The sequence below is a fragment of the Capra hircus genome, chromosome 6, assembly GCF_001704415.2.
Source record: "Capra hircus breed San Clemente chromosome 6, ASM170441v1, whole genome shotgun sequence".
Taxonomy (NCBI): Eukaryota; Metazoa; Chordata; class Mammalia; order Artiodactyla; family Bovidae; genus Capra; species Capra hircus.
The window spans coordinates 86,684,892-86,707,755 of NC_030813.1; the positions used below are offsets into that span (position 1 = coordinate 86,684,892).

At 39.2% G+C, this 22,864-nt stretch overlaps 1 protein-coding gene across 7 annotated transcripts in view; it reads left to right on the forward strand.

Annotated features, from left to right (window-relative positions):
- RUFY3 (RUN and FYVE domain containing 3) overlaps positions 1 to 17,178 on the forward strand; it is a 93,799-nt gene extending 76,621 nt beyond the window's left edge. For 2 of the 7 annotated variants that reach the window (XM_018049541.1, XM_018049544.1), the window contains exons 10-18: positions 130 to 213; positions 2,119 to 2,286; positions 3,017 to 3,114; positions 7,479 to 7,598; positions 9,306 to 9,405; positions 10,386 to 10,450; positions 12,928 to 12,955; positions 13,726 to 13,797; positions 15,742 to 17,178. In XM_018049541.1, coding sequence (XP_017905030.1) covers positions 130 to 213; positions 2,119 to 2,286; positions 3,017 to 3,114; positions 7,479 to 7,598; positions 9,306 to 9,405; positions 10,386 to 10,450; positions 12,928 to 12,955; positions 13,726 to 13,797; positions 15,742 to 15,885 — 879 coding nt within the window. In that variant the 3' untranslated portion in view covers positions 15,886 to 17,178. Of the gene's footprint in view, positions 1 to 129; positions 214 to 2,118; positions 2,287 to 3,016; positions 3,115 to 4,969; positions 5,324 to 7,478; positions 7,637 to 9,305; positions 9,406 to 10,385; positions 10,451 to 12,927; positions 12,956 to 13,725; positions 13,798 to 15,741 lie in introns of those variants that run through there. The other 5 variants (XM_018049542.1, XM_018049543.1, XM_018049545.1 and 2 more) reach the window with 4 other exon arrangements.

The window sequence follows — 22,864 nt, forward strand, 5'->3', positions numbered from 1 at the left end:
TTGTTGTCTTCGTTCATTGTCATATATGCTTTGGTGTGATCATTTTCCTTACTGAATAGCAGTGCTAGCGTCCGATAACTTGGATTCTTTAAATCCTCAGATGTGTACTCTTTTACTTATCTTTTCAAGGGTCCTAAGCCAGACCGGACTTCAGAAGGGCAAGCACTGAGTGAAGCCAGGAAGCACTTAAAGGAAGAGACCCAACTACGACTGGTAAACTTGGCTTTCATGGCCTCATAGTTCAGCACCATGTTAAAATACCCCCACTTCGGGGTTTTATCTCATAGATCAAGGGAATATCAGTAGTAGTCTAACAAATATTATGGATCCTGTGAATTTTTTTCTCATTCTTTTAACCCATATTCCCTACAGTGTTTCCTCAGTCCTTGTTCTGCGTATTCTCAACAACCAATGGAATTTTGCCAATCTTCATTTTTAATTTATTTTTGCTTTATAGTTTGTGTTGCAAAAACGCTAGGTATATAGAACCTACTTTTTAAACTATATGATCTCTCTTACTACCTCATTCCTCACCCCTGCAAAGATATGTCTCCTCGGATAGGTCAGCTCCTCTTCTCCTTACTAAGAGTCATCAGCGTAGACTTGTCCTCTTTTACTCTTAGTTGTTATTTCTGAATTTATTCTTGTTTTTATACATAAATAGAAAAATATGACATCAGTATTAGTCTTAAGATATTCATAGAAATAATGTATGTCAGTATTTTAAGTCACGGTTTGAGTTGCCTTCTGTCAAGGCACCATGTACAGTGGAGTGCCTCAGTTAAGGAGCAAATGAAAAAATGGTACAAAAAATTTTCCACTTTCCCATGCCACATTATGATAAATGTTTGTTAACAGAGAAAGACACCAAGCAAGTAAGCAAGGTTCTAGATGTGCCCTGGGCACAGCATGGATGCAGAAGAACCTCAGGTCTTTGTATCTGTGATCATCCAAATAACACGGCAGTAATAATGGTTGAAACAAAAGCAGGCCTCATGTTAAGTGAATATAAAAGTTCAGTTAGCCACTATATTTATTTATTTTAATAATAATAACCAAGGCTTATTTGACTTTGTTTTATGCTGAGAGCTTCATATAAACATACATGCATCTTTTTCATGTAATATTTTTAAAATTTCAAGATGATAGAAGTAAATGAGCACAAATTTATTGCATCACTTTCCCTTGCAGGACACTGAAATGGATCCCACTTAGTGTCAAGTCCAAATTGCTGTTTTACTTTTTCGGGACCTGTGTATCACCTGCATTTTCATTCTGATAGTCATTGGACATTGAATTCATTTCTCTTAGTTTCATGAAGTCTTCTCTTTTTATTCATCCAGCCATACTGACCTCCTTTCTCAATTAGAGCATATATACAAAAAGCAGGATATCAGTGATTAAATACAGAGCTCTGTGTTCAGCCTATTTTTATGTTTGAGTTAGCTGCTATATTTGAAATAGATAACCAACAAGGACCTACTATAAAACACAGGAAATGCAGCTTAATCTGTAAAAATGGAAAAAGAATTTGAAAAAGAATAGAGCCATGTACATGTATAACTGAGTCACTTTGCTGTACACCTGAAACTCACACATTGTTAATCAACTATGCTCCAATATAAAATAAAATAGAAAAAAACTCAGCCATATTTACAGTTCCCAGTAACTGAGATGTTACCTTGAGGACCCAAAGTATCTTTTCGGTTCCTTGGGATATTGAAGATGTCAACAACCTCCAAACTAAAGAGAATTCCAGATGCTTAATTTTGTGCTGGCTACTGTAATACTTCATATTTTTATAACAGGACATGACACGGTTGTTTGTTTTAATATCTAATGATGTACCTCAAGTATGTGTGTATTTTAGGCATATTAGATAGCTTTACCTTTGGCCTACCGTGTTTTTCAGATTTGTAAATTATTCAGTAAATATTACTATATTATCCTGGTTATTCTTATTTTTGGTATTAATGTCTCTGTATTGAATGATGGTTTACATCTGTTTTGCCAGACTTCAGACCTGAGAATTTAGGCCTGCCTTTTCCTGCAGAAATTTGTAGTTTGTACATAGTTGAGGATAGAAAGAATAAGTAATTTGTTTCCTTCTGGGGGCAGGATGTTGAAAAAGAACTGGAAATCCAGATCAGCATGAGACAGGAGATGGAATTGGCTATGAAGATGCTGGAGAAGGACGTCTGTGAGAAGCAGGACGCCCTGGTGTCTCTGCGGCAGCAGCTGGACGATCTTAGGGCTCTTAAGCATGAACTTGCCTTCAAGCTGCAGGTACGAGAAGTACAAGGAATGGGCTCGTACAAGGAATGGGCTCGTACAAGGAATGGGCTCAGTGGCTCCCTAAATCCCAGGGCTTCCCTCTGTCCCTCTTCTTCTCTAGAATCGCACTTTAAATACAGGAGGAAAGAGTGGTGTCACTTTGAGGCTGAAAAGTGAAAGTGTTAGTCACTCAGTCATGTCTGAGTGGACTGTAGCCCGCCGGGCTCCTCTGTCCATGGGATTCTCCAAGCAAGAATACTGAAGTGGGTAGCCATTTCCTTCTCCAGGGGATCTTCCCAACCCAGGGACTGAACCTGGGTCTCCTGCATTACAGGCAGGTGCTTTACCGTCTAAGCCACCAGGGAAGTCCTAGCTGCCAATAAGCCACTTTAGGAATCAGACCATCACAGGACCCTGTGTGCTTATTCTGGAAAGCCACAGCCGCTTTTCACATTGCCACACCTCCTCTCAAGTCTGACCTACCAACTGAGTTCTATAGATAAATTGATGTACTTTCTGATGTTGATTTTTGAGACAAAACTGCAGATAACAACACTAAAATTAAATGTTGCTTCCTGCTTTTCTCTGTTTGGGAATTAACTGATAGACAGATATTAATATAAAGCATTTCTATTTCTTTACTTCCCATTTATCATTTGGTTCAAAAGGCACGTGTGACTTGTTTCAGGATTTTACGTTCTATATCAATGTAAATATCACTCATAATTCTTTTCTGTAACAGAGTTCGGACTTGGGAGTAAAACAGAAAAGTGAACTGAACAGTCGCTTAGAAGAGAAGACTAATCAGATGGCTGCTACCATTAAACAACTGGAACAAAGGTAAAATTTCTGTTTCTCTAGTAAAACACTTAGCCCATTCAGTCCTGGAAGTGAAGAGAACGTGCTATGGATTTGAGAAACAGAGAGTATGTGGAAATCACCCTGCTTAACACCAGGCATCTTAGTAGAAAGAAAGCCAATTAAATGTTGTTTTTTAAGATGTGACTAAAAACCATTTCAGTGTCATGTGTTAGAGGAGGGATACGTACAAGGATGAAAGGACCTTTAAATCTGTGTGTGATTCTGTTTCTGTTTATTACTGAGGTCTTTGAAGACTTTAGTGCTAGGTGATGGAGGGGTACTGTGAACCTCTTTCCCTCCTTTTTCATCTCCCTATTCTCTCTGCTTTCTCCTCAACAGTTCTGTAGCTTCCGCTGTCACCTCCTGCCCACAATGCTTAGATCTGTTGGTCTCTAGTTCTGTCTTCCTTCTGTATTTTCATCCCCTGATCAGCTATTTCCCACTAGTACCTACAACTCAGTCTGCCCAAAGTACGTCTTCTTCCTATGATATTCTTTTGTCTTTCTGTCTGAAATCACCACATTCTTGCTAGTGACTCAGCTGCCAGGAGAAATGGCTAAGGCTTCAAGATTGAATGAGCCACAGTACCTATGGTCATGAAAACTTTGCTACCTGTAACACCCACTGATCACCCTTCTTGCACTTGAGCAAAACTACACTACTAACTGGCCCCTGGACCCACTTCCCATTTTCCCCATCCATGTCTTTCCTAATTGTTGTTGTTGTTCAGTCACTAAGTGGTATCCAGCTCTTTGAAACCCCGTGGACTGCAGCATGTCAGACTTGCCTGTCCTTCACTATCTCCCGGAGTTTGCCCAAACTCATGTCCTTCGAGTCGATGATGCCATCCAACCATCTCCTCCTCTGTTGTCCCCTTCTCCTCCTGCCCTCAATCTTTCCCAGAATCAGGGTCTTTTCATTGGAAGAGCCAATGTTGGCTCTTCACATCAGGTGGCCAAAGTACTGGAACTTCAGCTTCAGCATCAGTCCTTTCAATGAATATTCAGGGTTGATTTCCTTTAGAATTGACTGTGCTTTCTAATAGTTTCATCAAATAGAAATGTCCTTCCTCTTTTCACTCCCTTGTTCTTCAGATACATTTTTTATGTTCAGGCTAAAATGCCACTTATCCAAAGCTTCCTCTGATACTTCTTCCCAGCTAGAAATAAACTGTCAGTTTGTCCTTGTTGGAATTCCTGTAGCCTTATATCTATACCTAGCCATACTGCTCATAGCACTTCTCACTTCCTGTCTTACCTTATAAACCTTTATATATGTAGCTTATCTTCTGATGAGAATGTGAGTTCCCTGAAGCTAGTTAACTGTACCTTTTAGATCCTTTTAGACCCTTGTTGGATCTATCACAGTGCCAAGTGGCCAAAGCATTCATTGAGTAGACATGTGAATGAATAGGAATAGATGACTTCTTTTATTCAAGTGGTTCTTGACCAGGGTAGGTCCTGAACAGCACTGCATATTATTGACTCAGAAGTTAATTGGAAATTAATAAATAAGCTTGAAACCTCTGGCTTGGCTGATTGTAAATGAAACAGTTATCAGGCTGTCTCAAAAGTTGTCTAGGTACTTGCTCATAAAATTTGTATGTTTATGATTTAACAAATCAATATCCGTGTTCGTAAATTGTGTTTTTGAAATGTGTCAGATTATTTTCAGTGGATTTTTGGTTTGGTATTTAAAGCAGACAAAACTGAAATAATGACTTATCTCTTCAGATATTAAGCTGACTTATTCTCTTGCTGTTTTTGTCTTTCCTATTTATTCATTTTCTCATTCCCCTTTCACTCCATTTTTATTTCTATTTGTATTAACATAGTGAAAAGGATTTGGTGAAACAGGCAAAGACCTTAAATAGTGCAGCAAACAAACTGATCCCAAAACATCATTAGGCATTTTACAGCTGGTCACCTCACAAGTTGGATATCACGACTTCATTGTAAAAGGAAGAAATCTAAAAGCTATTGCATTTACACTCTGATTCTACATAAAATGTCACCAAAAATTGACTTTGAATTTGCTGGACTTTAAAAAAAAAAACCAGTTTGATATATAGGCTGTGTTTTTTCCTTCTTCTTTATTTTCTCCCCAGAGGTAGCAAATTTAGTATAAGTTCTTAATTAAATACCGAATAAACTTTGAGAAATTACTTCTGAGTTGACCAATATATAAACACCCCATTAAAAAAAAAATCCTAGGGAATGGAAGCTCTGTACATACATGATTGATGCCTTTACAACCCAGTCCCCAGTAATACCAGTTTCTAGGTACAATGTCTGTGTCAGTGAGCCTGTTCTGCCGTTGCGATGTAATGAAGTAGAGGTGACGACCACACGGTTTTGGACTCTCCTAAAGTAGTTCTGTATCTCTTAGGCCATGACCCCTTTTCACTTTGGTTATCTAGGTTTAATCCCCAAGCCAAGGATAAGTACTTAATATTTCACTACAGTCCTCTTCTCCATAACCGAGATTGCTTGCAACTTTTTTGCCTTAGTGACTTCAGGGGGTTAAAAAAACAGCATCCTTCCAGTTCTTTAAAGTCATAGAGATAAATTTAGTGATTAGGTAACTTATGATAACATAATAATATGGAAGCTTGGGAAAACCCTCCTAGTATTTGTCATCTTCTACCTCTGCCATTTTCCTGCAATTCCACTTCCTATTTAGGTAGCTCAGAGAAAACAATTTTAATACAGACACTCCTCTCCTATATAAAAAAATATGCTACACACTTTTCAAATCTATTCTGCTTTTCCTTTTGAAGTAAAGATGACAAGGCATGGATCCAAGTAATGGTTCCCTGCCTCTTGTTTCTTGCTGACAACCTCTACTTAAGAGTTTCTATTACTTTTTGTTCAGAAGGGAATTTGCTTAAGTTTTCAGAAAAATAACAATCTATTAGAAAACCATTTCAGAGTAGGAAACAGACAAATCTAAATAAACTTGTATTTGTTATTATTTAGTCTAAAAATAAAGATTCCCAGTAGGTATTCATAAACAGTAATTAGCAGGGCTTCTTTTTCTAAGTGACCACAGATCTAATCCTTCCTAGACTTTACATTGTAATAATCCTATAAATACTTTGATTTTTATAATGACTTGATTTGGGGGGACAGGCATTACATAAGCCTTTATTCCTTCAAAAAAGGCTTGGCGAATTTTTTGTTTTCCTCTTTTTTCTCATTCTGTTGGGATTTGCAGCATTTCAGCTGCTTAAGTGGGGACAAAGATAACCCCTTTGTTTCCAGCTGTTGAAATTCTTTATCACCTTAGAAAAACCAGAATTAAGAGGGTAAGATAGATTTTTATAGGTGTGTTTTTATAGGTCCTTGAAGACTTGAGCCAAAGTCAAGTCAAAAAGCCTATGGCCAACCTCATGGAAGCTCCTGTGCTTTTGAACTTAGTTTATTTCTTATAATTTTGCATCTACTCTTATCTTCATCAACCTTTTATGGTGATGAGTTGCCTTTTCTATGAGTATTTGGAAGGAGTGCTCAAACACCAACATAAACCATTTTAAAGACTACACATAGCATGCTTCCAAATTCTATTAGAGACAGCCCCAGATACTTCACCTAAACATACTTTTTATAGGTGCAAAGTTATAGGATATATGGGAGAAAACATTGATCAGAATCTTCCAGAGAATATGGTCAGGAATCTTAGGCAGGCCCAGTGCTGAAATCCATGTCCACTTAGTCACACACTATGTGGTAGATATGGAAAAGGAAAGAGATGGCCAGACTCTGACAAAGGCTTTTCATTATGTAAAAACCCGAAGCCTGGGTAAAGGTTGATGTATAGTGTCCAGTGATTTAATATACTTTGTGGTTAAGGAAAGGGACAAGGAAGATGTTCTAATTCCATATCGTAAGAAGGTAGTTGCCCATTTGCAAGTTCCAGTTATGAGTGTAAAACAGAAATATAAAGTACCAAACCTATTAGGAAATAAAAACAAAAAAAAAGTGGATTTAACTTTAATTACTGTGTACTTGAAGTTGGCTTTGGTATGGATTTTCTAAAAAGTGATGTTTTATTGTTTATCATCTAATGGCTGTAAACTGTAGTACTAGAATAAAAAAAAAATGGAAAATCAGCTTTTCCTCTGCCTGGTTCACCTTCATCTTGCTTTTTTCCTTAAAGAATTTGTTCCTCCTCCATCTTTTTTCCCCCCGTAATTTCTTCCCATGTCCTGCAGAGTTTATTTTCCTCTCTCTGTATCTCCATGCCTTCTTCCTTGGGTTGTTTTATTTTGTGTTGTGAACTTGGTCTTCCTCCCCGCCATGGCTTTTGTTTTTTTATCACACGTTCATATGGCTCACATCCAGATTGCGCCAGGCTGAGCGAGGCCGCCAGTCTGCTGAACTGGACAACCGGCTCTTCAAGCAGGACTTCGGAGACAAGATCAACAGTCTGCAGCTGGAAGTGGAGGCGCTCACCAGGCAGCGGTGAAGAAAGCGCAGCTTTGCTGGCCAGGGCGGTCGTGGGAAGTACTGATGCTAGACAGCCAGGGGGTAGGGGGGCGTCTCCTGCTCCAGCCATTTCCATTCTGCTTCTGCCATGTCCTTTCTCCAGAACTAGAATTCAGAAAGCTTCATGTACACCAGCATTCCCCACATCTTGTCAGCATCTTTTGCTACCAAAGAAATAGGAAATTAGAACCCAAGATCCCAGATAAATAGGATGGCGTAAGAGACCGTAATGGCCAACACAACACTAATAATAACAGGATTTCCTGAATTCTTACTGTGTGCTGGGTACTTTACTAAGCACTTTATATGCATTTTCTCCTAACATCTTCCCTTCAACCCTGTTTGTGATCTCATCTCCCCTACTTTCAGATGAAATGGAACCTTAGAGGGGTTAAATTGTCCAAATTCACATAGCTAATGTGTAGCCACATTCGAAAAGCATTTCTCTGACTCCAAGCCCTTAACCATTCTTCCATGCACGTGCATGCTAAGTCAGCATATCGTGTGTGGGTGCTAAGTCGTGTCCGACTCTTTGTGACCCTATGGACCGTAGCATGTCAGGCTCCTTTGTCCATGGGATTCTCCAGGCAAGAATACTGGAGTGATTTGCCACACTCTCCTCCAGGGAATCTTCCCAACCCAGGGATCAAACCTACATCTCTTTACATCTCCTGCATTAGCCCGTGGGTTCTTTCCCACTAGCACCACCTGGGAAGCCAATTCTTCCATACCATCTCTCAAATGAGACTCAACTCTGTGCCAAAGGCACCGATTTCAAACAAATATAAGTCTGTTGTTGGATATAAAAGTACACAGCTACTAAGGACACTAGTGGCTGAGGGTGTAACTGGGGATTGACTGCATAACTGTAAAGAGATAGCTAATTAAAATGTAATGGGACTTACGGCATCAGTGCTTTCATACTGTATCTTGAATTTTAGAAATACTATCTTTCAGTTATAGTGAATCCTACCAGCATTCAGTTGACCACAACTGTTCGTTAAGAGTTAGTATTAATTGTCAATACTCAGAGTAGTGCCCACAGGCACTGGGAGATCCTAACGTAATTCTTAACCATCTCAGGAAGCTCAAATACGTCAAATGTATTCTAGTACTACTGGTTTTATTGTATTGTATTTTACTTTAAAACCTGGTTGTCCATATATACCCGGTATACAGGTGGCGCCAGTGGTAAAGAACCCACCTGCCAATGCAGGAGACATAAAGAGACGCCGGTTCAATCCCCTTGATTGGGAAGATCCCCTGGAGGAGGGCACGGCAACCCACTCCAGTATTCTTGCCTGGAGAATCCCATGGACAGAGGAGCCTGGTGGGCTACGGTCCACACGGTCGCAGAGTTGGACACTATTAAAGCAAGTTTGCACACATGCACTTTAAAACCTGGTTGTCCATATATACATGGTTGTTTTCATTGTTGTTGTTCAGTTGCTAAGTGCTAAGTCGTGTCTGACTCTTTGCCACCCCATGGACTGCAGCATGCCAGGCCTCCCTGTACCTCACTGTCTCCCGGGATTTGCCCAAGTTCATGTCCACTGCATCAGTGATGCTGTTAATCAAGTATTAAAATTTAATTACTGAATTCTAAGAAAAGGGTTTGGCATTCTTTAGGAACAAGTACAGAAATCCAGATTTTCATCATTTTTTTTCTCCTACCCATCCCAGGAATCATCTTGAGTTAGAGCTAAAACAGGAAAGAGAAAGGAGGTTACAAAACAGCAGGAGCATCCCAGGAAAGGGATCCCAGAAGCCAGAACCCAAAATGGTAATGCTTGTTATTCCCTTGTTCCTTTACTTAATTTTTAAAGGTTACCCTGATGGACCAGGCTGTTTTCTCTTATGGAACATGTTTCATTACTATGGCCTGGAGTACCTAGGTGGTAGGCAGGTGCTGGGGTAAACACATGGAGGCTTGATTCTAAGTCTGCCTCTAGGACACTCTAACTTGAATTCATTTGGAAAAGGAGATTGATAACCATAATTTCCAGTGGCCATCTTTTCATTGTTGTTCAGTCACTAAGGCTTCCCTGACCTTTACTTCTCTGTCCTACAGTGACCATCTTAATCCTTTCCATTTGTTAAGATTATTTTAGTATCTGATATTTTTAATAATATGGTAGCCATCCCTCCCTAATCCTGAATTCCTCTTTAACAGAATTGTCTCAAATGTTGATTTGCTTCTGTACACCTTTTTCCAAGTCGTGAAGATTTCAAGTTTAGCATACTCAAGGTGCTTCTCTGGGGAAAATTTTAAAAAGAGGGAATTAGGCTTGGGAAATGGGAAATAACAGAGTGGTTTAAGGAGCAGGAGTAGAAGCTTCTAGAGAATAGTGTTAGGAAAGAGACCTCTAGCACCTATAGTGGTGAGAGAGCCAAAATTGGATCATCCCTGGGACCCAGGAAACAGGGTTTTCTCCTAAGAAGTAACTGATACCTTGGGCCCATTTTGTAAGTAAATAGGATATATTCTGAATTTCATTTCAATCTCAAGAATTAAAGAAAGTATCTACTCTGAAAATCATTTGTTGTAAGTCCTATCCAAATAATTTGTTAAGAAACTACTTGGAACAAAGCATAAAGACAAATATCTTGAAAGTTAAATTCCTCCCCTAACCTTAAAAAAAAAGAAAAAAAAGGCTGCTTAGCTTTGTACCAAGCTAGGACAACACAGAAGAAAATATCTGCATGGTTAAACTTGTTTAGCAGTCTGAACAACTAATAAACTGGGCTGTTTTCTTTTGGCAGGATGGGAAGCACAAAATCCAAGAAGAAAATGTTAAACTAAACAAGCCCCTGGAAGAAAGCCACAGGTGTTTATTAATAAAGTGCTAAGCTCTTTTGGGGTGGTGAGACAGAGGGAACTTTTCTTATACATTGGCAGTGACTCAGATCAGATACTGACTTGTAATATTAATATTCCAGAAAGACATTTTAAAGGGAGAGTGAATAAGGAATAAACCAGATAACACATATTGAACCAAACCCATTTAGTCAGTTTCAGAAGAAAGAAAGGTGATCAGGCTGTCTTCTGATTCTTTCCCGGTTAATGCCCAAACTATCACTTAAAAGATTAGCTCTAATCTGATCTCTACTGGATCAGTAGGACAAGTGAATGAAAGACAAATCATAGCATTTCCTGGGTTCTTAATGGACTTGAGCATGACCTGCTTCCCCCTTGTGCTAAGTGAATGGCAGCTGTGTTTCAAATAAATTCCCTGATTTCCCTTGTTTTTCTCTTAAAGAGAAAAACAGTTTAATTTTAGTTTTCTTAACTCTTCATCTCATTTGCTCACTGAAGAACATGGGATCACTTCCAGGAAGTTGACTTTTAACAAATTACTTTAACAACAAAACATTACACAGGGCCACTATATTAAAAAATGAAGGAGGTCCAACTATATGACCTTCTGGAAAAGGCAAAACCATGAGATAGTGATTGCTAGGGATTAAGGGATATGGATAGATGAATTGGTAGAGCACAAAGGATTTTATAGGGCAGTGAAAATACTCTATGACACTGTAATGATGGATACATGTCATTATACATTTGTCCAAACCCACAGAATGTACACCACCAAGGGAGAACCCTAAGGTAAACTATGACTCACAATGTGTCAGTTTAGGTTCCGTAACTGTTAGCATCGGGTACCATTCTGGCGTGGAATGTTGATATTGCGGAAAGGTGGGAGGTCCAACAGAATATATAAGAAATCTGTGTCCTTTCTGCTCAGCTCTGCTGTGAACCTATCACTGCACCAAAAATTAAAGTCAATTATAATGACAACAATAACAAAAGATTCTTATCAAGGAAAGATACCACAGAGGAGTTTTGAGAGACCTATACAGTATACATTTTTGGCAGCTGAATCTGTCCAATCTTTGATGCCCTAAGAATGAGATAATATGTCATCTGGAGCAAAACTAGCTGCTGGAGAAGATAAATCACACAATCCAACAGCAGGATGATTTTGCAGGTGCTTAGCCTAAACAGTCCTTCCTTGCCTCCAAGGCCAGAGTGATTCCAATACCTTTAAGCTTTACTCCCAAGAGAACATGCTCTGATCCAGGACCAGCCTTAAACTCCAGTCCATCTAACATTACAGATCAGCATGGGCTGTGGGAAGGAATTAGACCATAAAATTAACCAAGGCTTAAAAGGGCCTTTCAGAGTCAGCTCATGCCAGACAAAAATCAAGTCATTTACTTTCAGGAGTGTCTTACATGCCAGGTTCTGATTTTAGGCCCTAGAAATAAGAGACAATACAATGACTATCCCTTGGTATCCAGGGTTCCAGGAGCCCCTTCAGATATCAAAATCCATGGATGCTCAAGTCTCTTACAAAAAATGGCCTGGTGTAATGAACATAATGGGCTGTATCTGTGGGTTGTGCCTCTGGGATTTAACTAACTGCAGATGTGGAACCTGAAAACCGGGAGGCATGAGTGTACTACCTTATATATGTATTGTACTCTGCAGCTTAAAAAATGTGTCACGTTCATTGTCTCCTTACAAATTTACTTCTCCTTAAAAAATTTCAATCATCCACTCCTTTACAGGTGAGAAAAATGAGGCACACAGAGACCCAAGTTGCCTCTCTTTATCATGTCTTCCTTTGTCTCTGCACTAAATAATAGCTGCTTCCAGGGCCTCGCCTGGCGAAAACTGCCATCTTAAAACATACCCAAGTTTCCCTGGATTGTGGTCCAAGGAACTGCTGCCAACCTGGTTATATTGATGTCACACTGCCATTCGACTGAAGAGAATTGGAATCATTATAGATCTCTGGTCCATTTTCCCCAGAATTGAATGTGGGCTTTGCTTCTCTTGTATAAGTTCTGTTCCAAGTTGGGAAAATTGGGGTTAGTTCAGCTGGTATCATGAAGAAATAGTTCAATCTAAATGGATAACTTGGGAGAAGGGACTAATACATGACATATGAGAATCGGCAGGTTTCCATAATACTAGACAGGAAGAAAAGCTATTAAAATGCATGGCCTCAGCCACTGGGGCTTTGTAGGTTGGGAAACATGAAGACTATTTTCTTGATAGTAGGAAGGAAACAAAATATAACTCTAGTCTATTTTTAAACAGGAACCTAGACTAATATAGGATCTTATCCTAGTAATAGATTTAACAACCAAAATTTCCTCTCCTCGGAGGTCAACATTAATAATTATTTTGGTCCCAACAACATAATAGAACCATGGTATTGCTTTCTCCGTACTTTTAAAATGATACAGGAAATATAAGCCACTGTTAGTTACTGTTTTTACTTTCCTGTTATAGGCTGCAGTCTCACCCTGTGGATCAACAGGTAACTGAGTCTCCTGTCCTAAAACGTCTTGTAAAACATTAGGTAGGTAGTTGGCTGGGCCCTGCCTAGCTGTAAACAGGGCAGCAAGGGAGGTAGGTGAATGCATACAAGTCTCTGTGCCCCATCCTTTTAATGTCCTACACATGCATTTCCCCGACACTCACAGCAAGTAGGACAGTGTTGAGCAATTTACTAAGTAAACCAGCAGTGCTCACTCCCTATTTTAGATTCTGTTTGACTTACTGTGAGACCTCAGAGAGCTCACCAGACCTCCCTTGCCCTTAGCTTTCCCTTAAATAAAAGGAAGAGAAAAAATACCTCTTGATCACTTGGAAATACGCAAACATCATTAGTTAAGAAATACATTACAATATATAGTGGTAACTCCACGAGAAAGATGAAAAATGCTACTATGTCTGAGTTACCACGGTCTTTTATTTACTAGGTATACTGAAGCCTACTCCCTTCCATTCCTCATGACAGAATAACACAAAAGGGATGGAGCTTTTTACATTTATATACATGAATTTCATATATCAGTAAAATTGCATGTTACTTTATTATAAAAATTAAGAGGGTCAACAAGGATAATGATATTATCAGAGTTGTATTAAGGTGGTAAGACTATATATATATATATGTAACTTGTTTTTCTAGTTTCCAGTAGTCTGCAGTGTGATTATATTAATTATGTAACTAAAAATGCATATTCTGAAAATACTGATATTTCTGGGGCTAAGGGAGACTAACTGGCTCACTGTGTGGTTTAGGATCAGCCGTTGCCCTCCGAAAAGCCACAGAAGCATTGTCAGCTGTGCCAGGAAGACTGCGGCCTAACAAAGGTAATGGTGAAAAACAGGTTCTTCATAGGGATGCCCACTGCATGACTAGCTGCTGCTGATGACAGGAACTTCGCCATGTCGAGTGCAGAGTCGGGGGGAAGTGAAAGGAACGGCAGTGGGTGTGCACCTATTATTTTCAGTCCTATTAAGTCATGTCAGTAAATCCCCATTAGAATATTAAATACAAAATTTACTACAGAATTTAAAATAAACAAATGTATAAATTTGTTCATTACAAAAGGATAATGAACAAAGTGTACATGAAGTCCTGGTCTCGTTAAGCTTATGTCCTTTGTGCCATCATTTTATGAAGAGCCTTGGGCTCAGAGGTGTCGCATGCATTTCCCAGTTACTGAAAGCTCAGATGCAGCCTGACTTCGGCTTCAAAGTCTACAGTCCTTCCAGTACTCCATCCTGTTTACAACAGAGAAGACAGGTTAGGGAAGGGAATTTTTTGAATTAGTTGGGGAAACACCCTCTGAAAGGAAAACAAGCTCTCTTTCCACCAAACCACTTGTTTTCCCGTTGGATCCTCAGGGTCTCTGTCTGAGCACCTTCCCAGCTTGTCATTCTAGAGTCAGCAGCGTGAAGGAAGCACGCAAGGAAGAGTAAGCATCTTTGATGGCCACAGCTGTGCCTTGCTCACAGTAGGATCCCCCAGTATCTAATATGTGCCCAGTTCATAGCAGATGCTCAAGAAATGTTACAGAAAAATGAGTGTCAGGAACAAGTGCAGAGAGGAGATGGAAACGTGCCCAAATTCTACGTTACAACCTACATGCCAGCGTCTGTGATCATGCTAAAATTTTAACAAGCAAAATTGTAGTATGACCTAGTCTTAAATTAGCAGAAACAAAGATGGACTGCCTTTATAGAACTGGAAGCTGTAGTTAAGAGAAATGTGTTCCGAAACAGAAGAGGCTGCTAATCTAATTCTGGCTTTTCCTGTCTAAGACTTGCAAAGTAATTGCAATATGTCAGAGGAAACATTCCTCCCAGGCTTTCAAATAAGATTGATTCCCCCCTACCTCCACTGCACCCTCAGAAAGATGAATTGTTTAGGGGGAAAGGAGCATTATTTATGGGGAAAATTATTCTTCACAGCCTTTATATAGGGAACCTTGGAGCTGTGTGTGCACTGTCCTGTCACTCTTTGTGACACGGCCATAATGACCCACATCCTGTCCCAGAGTTTGGCTACTAAAGACTCCAAATGCTTAGTCGTTCAGTCGTCTCCGACTCTTTGGACTGTAGCCCACCAGGCTCCTCTGTCCAGGGAATTTTACTTAAGTGGGTTGCCATTTTCCTCCACTAGAGGATATTCCCAACCCAGGGATTGAACCTGCATCCCTTGTGTCTCTTGCACTGCAAGCAGATTCTTTACCTGCTGAGCCATCAGGGAAGCCTTTGCTTAATAGATTAATTTCCCAGTTAGAAAGGAGGCAGGCAGCTGTGCTCTGCTGCACTAATATCCCAAAAGATGTGCTTGCAGAGCATCACAGGAAAACATTAAACACATCATGTATTAGAAATTATGCTTTTAGTTCATGCTCAGCAAAGTTTCTAAGTATTTCGCTGGTTACCAAACCCACGGCTAGGTCATCGCCTGCCTTATTTGGAGTATGCTTAGGTAACAGCAAACTAATTTTAGAACTAGCCCACCTAAAAGTGAATATAAATGGAAGTATATATATTCTGAAGATAAACAATTTGTGTATTATTTGTTCACGTGAACTCTGGAAATGCTTCTCTTCATTTAGATCTAAGAACTAGACCGTACACTTTGTAGACAGGTCGTTTGGTCCGATACTGTGTGGCATACAGCACATACTCAGCCAGTATTTTATTGGACATTGAGCATACGTCATATTTGGCCTCCTGCATCCCATGCATACCTATGCCCTGCTCTTCTGTTACCCACCTGACCTCACTTTCTCTTTGTAGAATGTATGTAGGAACTGCAGAGGAACCTTCTGTAACATCTGCTCAACAAATGAACTGCCTCTTCCTTCAAGTATCAAGCCTGAGAGAGTTTGCAATCCCTGCCACGAGCATCTGATGAAACAATATTCCACCAGTCCATCATAAGATGGAGGCTAAGATCTGGACCAGAATGTATCCACCCACGTTAGATGTCAGAATCCCCTAGAGCAGACTTTAGAACCAACTTGAGTTGATAGGAATGCTTTAAATAAACCAGGTCCAGGAAGAAAAGGCAGTGGTTAGCAGTGCTGGAAATTTGCGTGTTTTCTCTAACGACTGTATGAATAAAAGTTACTCATTTGAGCCTCTCTCTGCTAAATCTAAACAACCTCACTTTGAAGCATTGATCTTATAGCTTGTCTTTGGAAGGGCTATTCATTTTTATGAATAGTGATATTAATACTGAGCTGCATGTTAAAGGAGAGAGGGTCCTTAGTGAAGAAAATAAAAAAGAAAATGATCATCCCTTTATTATATATGGAGATTCAAGAGGGAAAGATCATTGTTAACCGAAATTGAAATGATGGAGGTTACATGTTCTCTCAGGTGCTGCTAGACATAAACATTTATTTCCTCTTTACCCCTACTACCTACCTCTTCTTTAAAAGATCTCTACCAAACTGTGAACCCAAACTCAGGGAAAAGAAATTAAAGAGTAATATAAATTTTGAATGTACTTAAAACAATATTATAATGTATTCTAGTTTTAGGACCAGAATTTTCTAGTTCTGGCCTACATGTTTTAACTATCAAAATAAAGAGGAAGAATGTTTGCCGTTTTTCCATTTAGTGACTTCAAAAGTAAATACCTGCCCTTTTCAGAATCTGCTGCGCAACAAGCCAGCTCTTCCCCAGTCTCCCTCCTCTCTGGGTCATGGAAATTATAAGGGGTTTTAAAGATAGGGTTTGACTTTCGCAAACAGGAAGTACTAAAGCAAAGCCATGTCAGGTGTAGAGTGAAGAAATTTAATTTGTCCATGGCTGAGAATAATTAGCTGAGAATATTTGTTAAATTCTTTTGTGAATAAGGGATTCCTTATTCCATGCCAAGATTCAGAACTGGTAGACAGGTTTTTTGGAAAGTATGATACTCAAAACAGTTCTTAGCAACAAACCCTTTTGGGAAAAAAAAGAGATGTGCATTCAGCAGGGGAAGGCAGGAAATGGTCTATGCTCTTTGGATTATGTTGCATATACATAGATTGTTTGGTTCCAATTAACCTAAGAAGATAAGATTCTGTTAACTGGTTTAGAGTTATGGGGTGGAAACATCCTGGAACTATGATATTTGATAAATCTTGTTTCCTGAAAAGAGTGACAGCCCAGGAAAGTCTGACCTGTTACTTGGTGGATATAATTTTTAAGAGTCCTAGGGAAAAATAAAATTAGTAATTCCAAGGTCGTTTGTTGTCATTTTTTCTCTTTAAATAATACCTATTGCTTGTGATTCTCCATCTTCCTTATTTTTGACTACATATATGTGTTAGCACTGTTCTAGGTTCTACAGAAAATGGGGGGGGGTGGTTATCCTAAATTAGCAAAAGTTATTTTATAATTAGTTTTGAACTAAATTGAAGAGGCCACTCTGTACATGGAATGTAAGGAGGAATAACTAGCCACTTGAGATTTATTTTGGAAATGCACATAAGCTGTTTAGTGTTTCAGTTATTTTTTTAAAACCAAAGCTCCAGAGATTTGTTATTTAGTGCATATGCCCACAAAGCAAGGGGACCAAGTCATGAATACCTTGACTTAATGATAGGCCTTTTTCCTTAAAAATTGTGGTTTCCACTGTTTACAGTACTATCACCAAGAATAACATATTAGGAATACACTTAACCACAGAAGCAAATGACTTGCACGCTGAAAACTAAAGCACTTCCAAAAGAAGATACCAGTACACAGAAAGACACCTCGTGTTCATGAATTGGAAAACTTACATTATTGACCAGACCTATTAATACATCTTTGTTACCCAAATGTTACTGACCAGAGACATATAAATACACTTTTAAAGAGTGATACAATTAACATCACTGTGCAGAGTTTTTAGAATGTAAAATTGATCAAGGGTTCATTATACAGCTGAAGATTGTCATTATCATTCACATTTTACTGTTAGGTTTTTGTTCCTACCTTGTGTATATTACAAACATGTTTATTAGCATAAAACTTTAACAAATGACATATTATGAAGTTTTGAGATAAGAATTTTTCTGTGGTTTTATGCAGATACTTTTGATTGTCCAAGAGACATACATACTAGTGTCTCAGAAGATGGTATTCTTCAGAATATAGCTGATTCCGATGATGTGAATGTTACACACACACACAAAGCCTTAATGACTGATTCAAATACACAAAGTGAAAATGAGACTCACAGTGCTGAAGACGACTTTACAGGTATGTCAGGTGTAACTACTGAATGTAATAACCCACAAAGTGTTATAACACAATTGTGGGCTGGCCAAAAGAAAAATCGCTGACCACAGCCTTTAGTTTCTGAAAAATTCCCTCAGTTGATAATGAGTTTATATCTTTTAAATGTCAATACTACCTCAGCCATCTACAGATTCAATGTTCAGTTCAGTTCAGTTCAGTTCAGTTCAGTCGCTCAGTCGTGTCCGACTCTTTGCGACCCCATGAATCGCAGCACACCAGGCCTCCCTGTCTGTCACCATCTCCCAGAGTTCACTCAGACTCACGTTCATCGAGTCGGTGATGCCATCCAGCCATCTCATCCTCTCGTCCCCTTCTTCTCCTGCCCCCAATCCCTCCCAGCATCAGAGTCTTTTCCAATGAGTCATCTCTTCGCATGAGGTGGCCACCCCTATCAAAAATCCCAATATCTTTTGCAGAAATAGAAGCATTTATATGAAACCTCAAGAGGTGCCTAAACAGCCAAAATAATCTTGAAAAAAAGTTAAATGTCTCACACTTCCTGATTTCAAAATTTACAGAGCTACAGTGCTGAGGGCAGAATGGTAATGGCATACAGACATAATGACCCATCAGAGTAAAGAGCACAGGAGGAGACCTTCACATCTACACTCAAATGATTTCTGACAAGGGTGCCAGACTATTCAATGGAAAAAAGGACAGTATTTTCACAACTGATACTGGGAAAACTAGATATGCACATGCCAAAAAAACTAAGATGGACTTTTATACCATATACAAAAGTAACTTGAAATGGATCAAAGATCTGAACATAGATCTAGAACTATTAAATTCTTAGAACAAAGAGGAGGAAGATTCATGACACTTGGTCTGGCAGTGACTTTTTTGGATAGGACCAAAAATGCAAGCAACGTAAGAAAATAGGTTAGCTTTGTCAAAATAAAAAAAAACTTGCAAAGAAACTGGAATCCTTGTGCACTGTTGTTGGCAATGTACAATGGTACAGCCACTACAGAAAACAGAATGGCAGTTCCTAAAGAAATTAAAAGTTCCATGTAATACAGCAGTTCCACCTCTGGATATATATCCAGAAATGAAAGCAGGGTTATACCCACTTTCATAGCAGCATCATTCACAGTAGCCAGATGGTGAAGCCACCCAAGTGTTCATTGATGCAGTGAATGGATAAACAAAATATGGTAGATAAATTCAGCCTTAAAAAGCAAGGAAACTGACACATACTGCAACATGGATGGACCCTGACGTGAGATAAGCCAGTCACAAAAGGACAAATAGGATTCCACCTATGTGAAGTATCTAGTTAAATTCACAAACAGTAGACAGACAGACAAAGAGGTTACCAAGGACTTGGGGAAGTGAGAAATGGATAGGGTTTCAACTGGGGGGAGGGAATGAAAAAGTTCTGGTGATGGATGGTGGTGGTGGTGTTCATACAATATGAATGTACTTAATGCCACAGAAATGTACACTTAAAAATGATTAAAATGGTAAAATGTGTTTGTATATTTTACAACTTTTACACCAATTGGATACAGAAAATAGATATGTACGTGTATATGGGTGGGTACACACCTATATCCCCATCTGCTGAGAGGGTCTGGAAGCTGACACCCCAGTAGCAATGGGCACATCCAATGCCCAGTCTTTCATCAGAAACCATAGCTTGGTTTATAATACCATTCTTCAATAAAAGGAACCAAGATTCATTGGAGAAATGGCTGATTCTAGGTCTGGGACATCTTGCAACACCAAAAAGTAAGGAAGTGCTATTGAAAAAGAAAAAAAAAAGGAGGAAGGCATAGCAAAGGTATACAGGAAAAAACTAGAAGCTTCCAGTGGGTAAAGCTGAAAAAATGCAAGCAAAATGATGTAGGAATATTACCCAGAGAATAAATCAGTCCATATTAATATGAGATTAAATAAATGACAGAGAAGTATCATGTCTCCTACAAAGAAATTTAGGTAGCTACTATTCCTTCAAGAAGTGGAGCTTACCTCCTCACCTTTTGAATATGGGCTGTGCTTAGTAATTTGCTTCAGAGAAGTAGTATAGAAAGAGAAATAAACGGGCTTTATAGTAACCAGGGAAATACTGTTTCGGCCATGTGATCAAATTCACATGGGTGGTGATGTCATGTTGATAACAAGAATCCTTGATGTGAAAGCAGTGAGAATAATTCCTTTGTATTCTTCCTCCCAAAACCAATAAACCTAGTCTAACCATGAGAAAACCTTAGAAAACTCTGAGGGACATTCAGTGAAATATCTGACCAGTACTCTGAAAATATCAGGTCATCAAAAACAAAGACTGTGTTTAACGAGACAGGAAGACTAACATAATGTGGGATCCTGGAATGAAAGATACTAGAGAAAAGCTAACAGAGTCTGAACAAAGTGTGGAATTCAGTCAATGGTTATGTATTAACATTAACCATGACAAACGTGTGGTAGCAATATAAAATGTAAAGAGGGAAATTAGGCCAGTGTTTACAAGAATTCTGCTTTCACAACATTTTTGTGTATCTCAAACTATTCTATTCCAAAATAAAGTTTATTTAAATTTAAAAAATTGTGCTTTCATACTCCAAGCAACAATATAGGTCAGACCTTACAGAACTTGAAGGAACTCCCTAAATGCAGTTTATTTCCAAATAGAATCTGAAGATTTTCCTCAGCATGAAGATTTTAAATCAGATCAGTAGTTCAGCACATGGCTCTTTCTTGTTTAGTGAAGTTATTAAAATGATAATTTGAAAAGATACATGCACCCCAATATTCACTGCAGCACTATTTACAATAGCCAAGACATGGAAGTAACCTAAATGTTCCATTGACAGATGCAAGGATAAAGAAGGTGTGGTATATATACACAATGAAAAATTACTCAGCTATAAAAAGGAATGAAATAATGCCATTTTGCAGCTACAAGGATGGACCTAGAGATTATCATACTCAGGAAGTAAGCTACACCAATACAAGACAAATATATGACACTGCTTATTTGTGGAGTCTTAAAAAAAAAGGATAAAACTTAACTTACAGGGACTTCGCTGGTGGCACAGTGGTTAAGAATCTACCTTGCAATGCAGGGAACTGTAAATGAGATCCCACATGCCACAGAGCAACTAAGCCTGCACTCCACAACTAAAGATTCCACATGGAGCAACGAAGACCCTGAAGGCCATAACTAACACCTGATGCAGCCAAATAAACACTTAAATATATATATACAAAATACAACACAAATAGACCCACAGACATAGAAGACAATGATTATCAAAAGGGAAAGCAGCGGGGAGAGATAAAATTAGGAGTTTGGGATTAACATATATATACTACTACATATAAAATAGGTAACCAACAAGGGCCTACTGTATAGCACAGGGAACTATCCCCAATACTTGGTGATAACCTATAAGGAAAAAAGGATATATACTATTTATCCATACAGATATACATGTATAACTGAATCACTTTACTGTATACCTGAAACAAGTACTTTTAAATCAGTTCAGTTCAGTTCAGTTCAGTCGCTCAGTTGTGTCCGACTCTTTGCGACCCCATGAATCGCAGCATGCCAGGCTTCCCTGTCCATCACCAATTCCAGGAGTTCACTCAGACTCGCATCCATCGAGTCCGTGATGCCATCCAGCCATCTCATCCTCTGTTGTCCCCTTCTCCTCCTGCCCACAATCCCTCCCAGCATCAGAGTCTTTTCCAATGAGTTAACTCTTCGCATGAGGTGGCCAAAGTACTGGAGTTTCAGCTTTAGCATCATTCCTTCCAAAGAAATCCCAGGGCTGATCTCCTTCAGAATGGACTGGTTGGATCTCCTTGCAGTCCAAGGGACTCTCAAGAGTCTTCTCCAACACCACAGTTCAAAAGCATCAATTCTTCGGCGCTCAGCCTTCTTCACAGTCCAACTCTCACATCCATACATGACCACAGGAAAAACCATAGCCTTGACTAGGCGGACCTTAGTCGGCAAAGTAATGTCTCTGCTTTTGAATATACTATCTAGGTTGGTCATAACATTTCTTCCAAGGAGTAAGCATCTTTCAATTTCATGGCTGCAATCACCATCTGCAGTGATTTTGGAGCCCCTCAAAATAAAGTCTGACACTGTTTCCACCGTTTCCCCATCTATTTCCCATGAAGTGATGGGACCAGATGCCATGATCTTCATTTTCTGAATGTTGAGCCAACTTTTTCACTCTCCACTTTCACTTTCATCAAGAGGCTTTTTAGTTCCTCTTCTGCCATAAGGGTGGTGTCATCTGCATATCTGAGGTTATTGATATTTCTCCCAGCAATCTTGATTCCAGCTTGTGTTTCTCCAGTCCAGCATTTCTCATGATGTACTCGGTATATAAGTTAAATAAGCAGGGTGCAGGGTGACAATATACAGTCTTGACGTACTCCTTTTCCTATTTGGAACCAGTCTGTTGTTCCATGTCCAGTTCTAACTGCTGCTTCCTGACCTGCATACAGATTTCTCAAGAGGCAGGTTAGGTGATCTGGTGGTATTCCCATCTCTTTCAGAATTTTCCAGTTGATTGTGATCCACACAGTCAAAGGCTTTGGCATAGTCAATAAAGCAGAAATAGATGTTTTTCGGGAACTCTCTTGCTTTTTCCATGATCCAGCGGATGTTGGCAGTTTG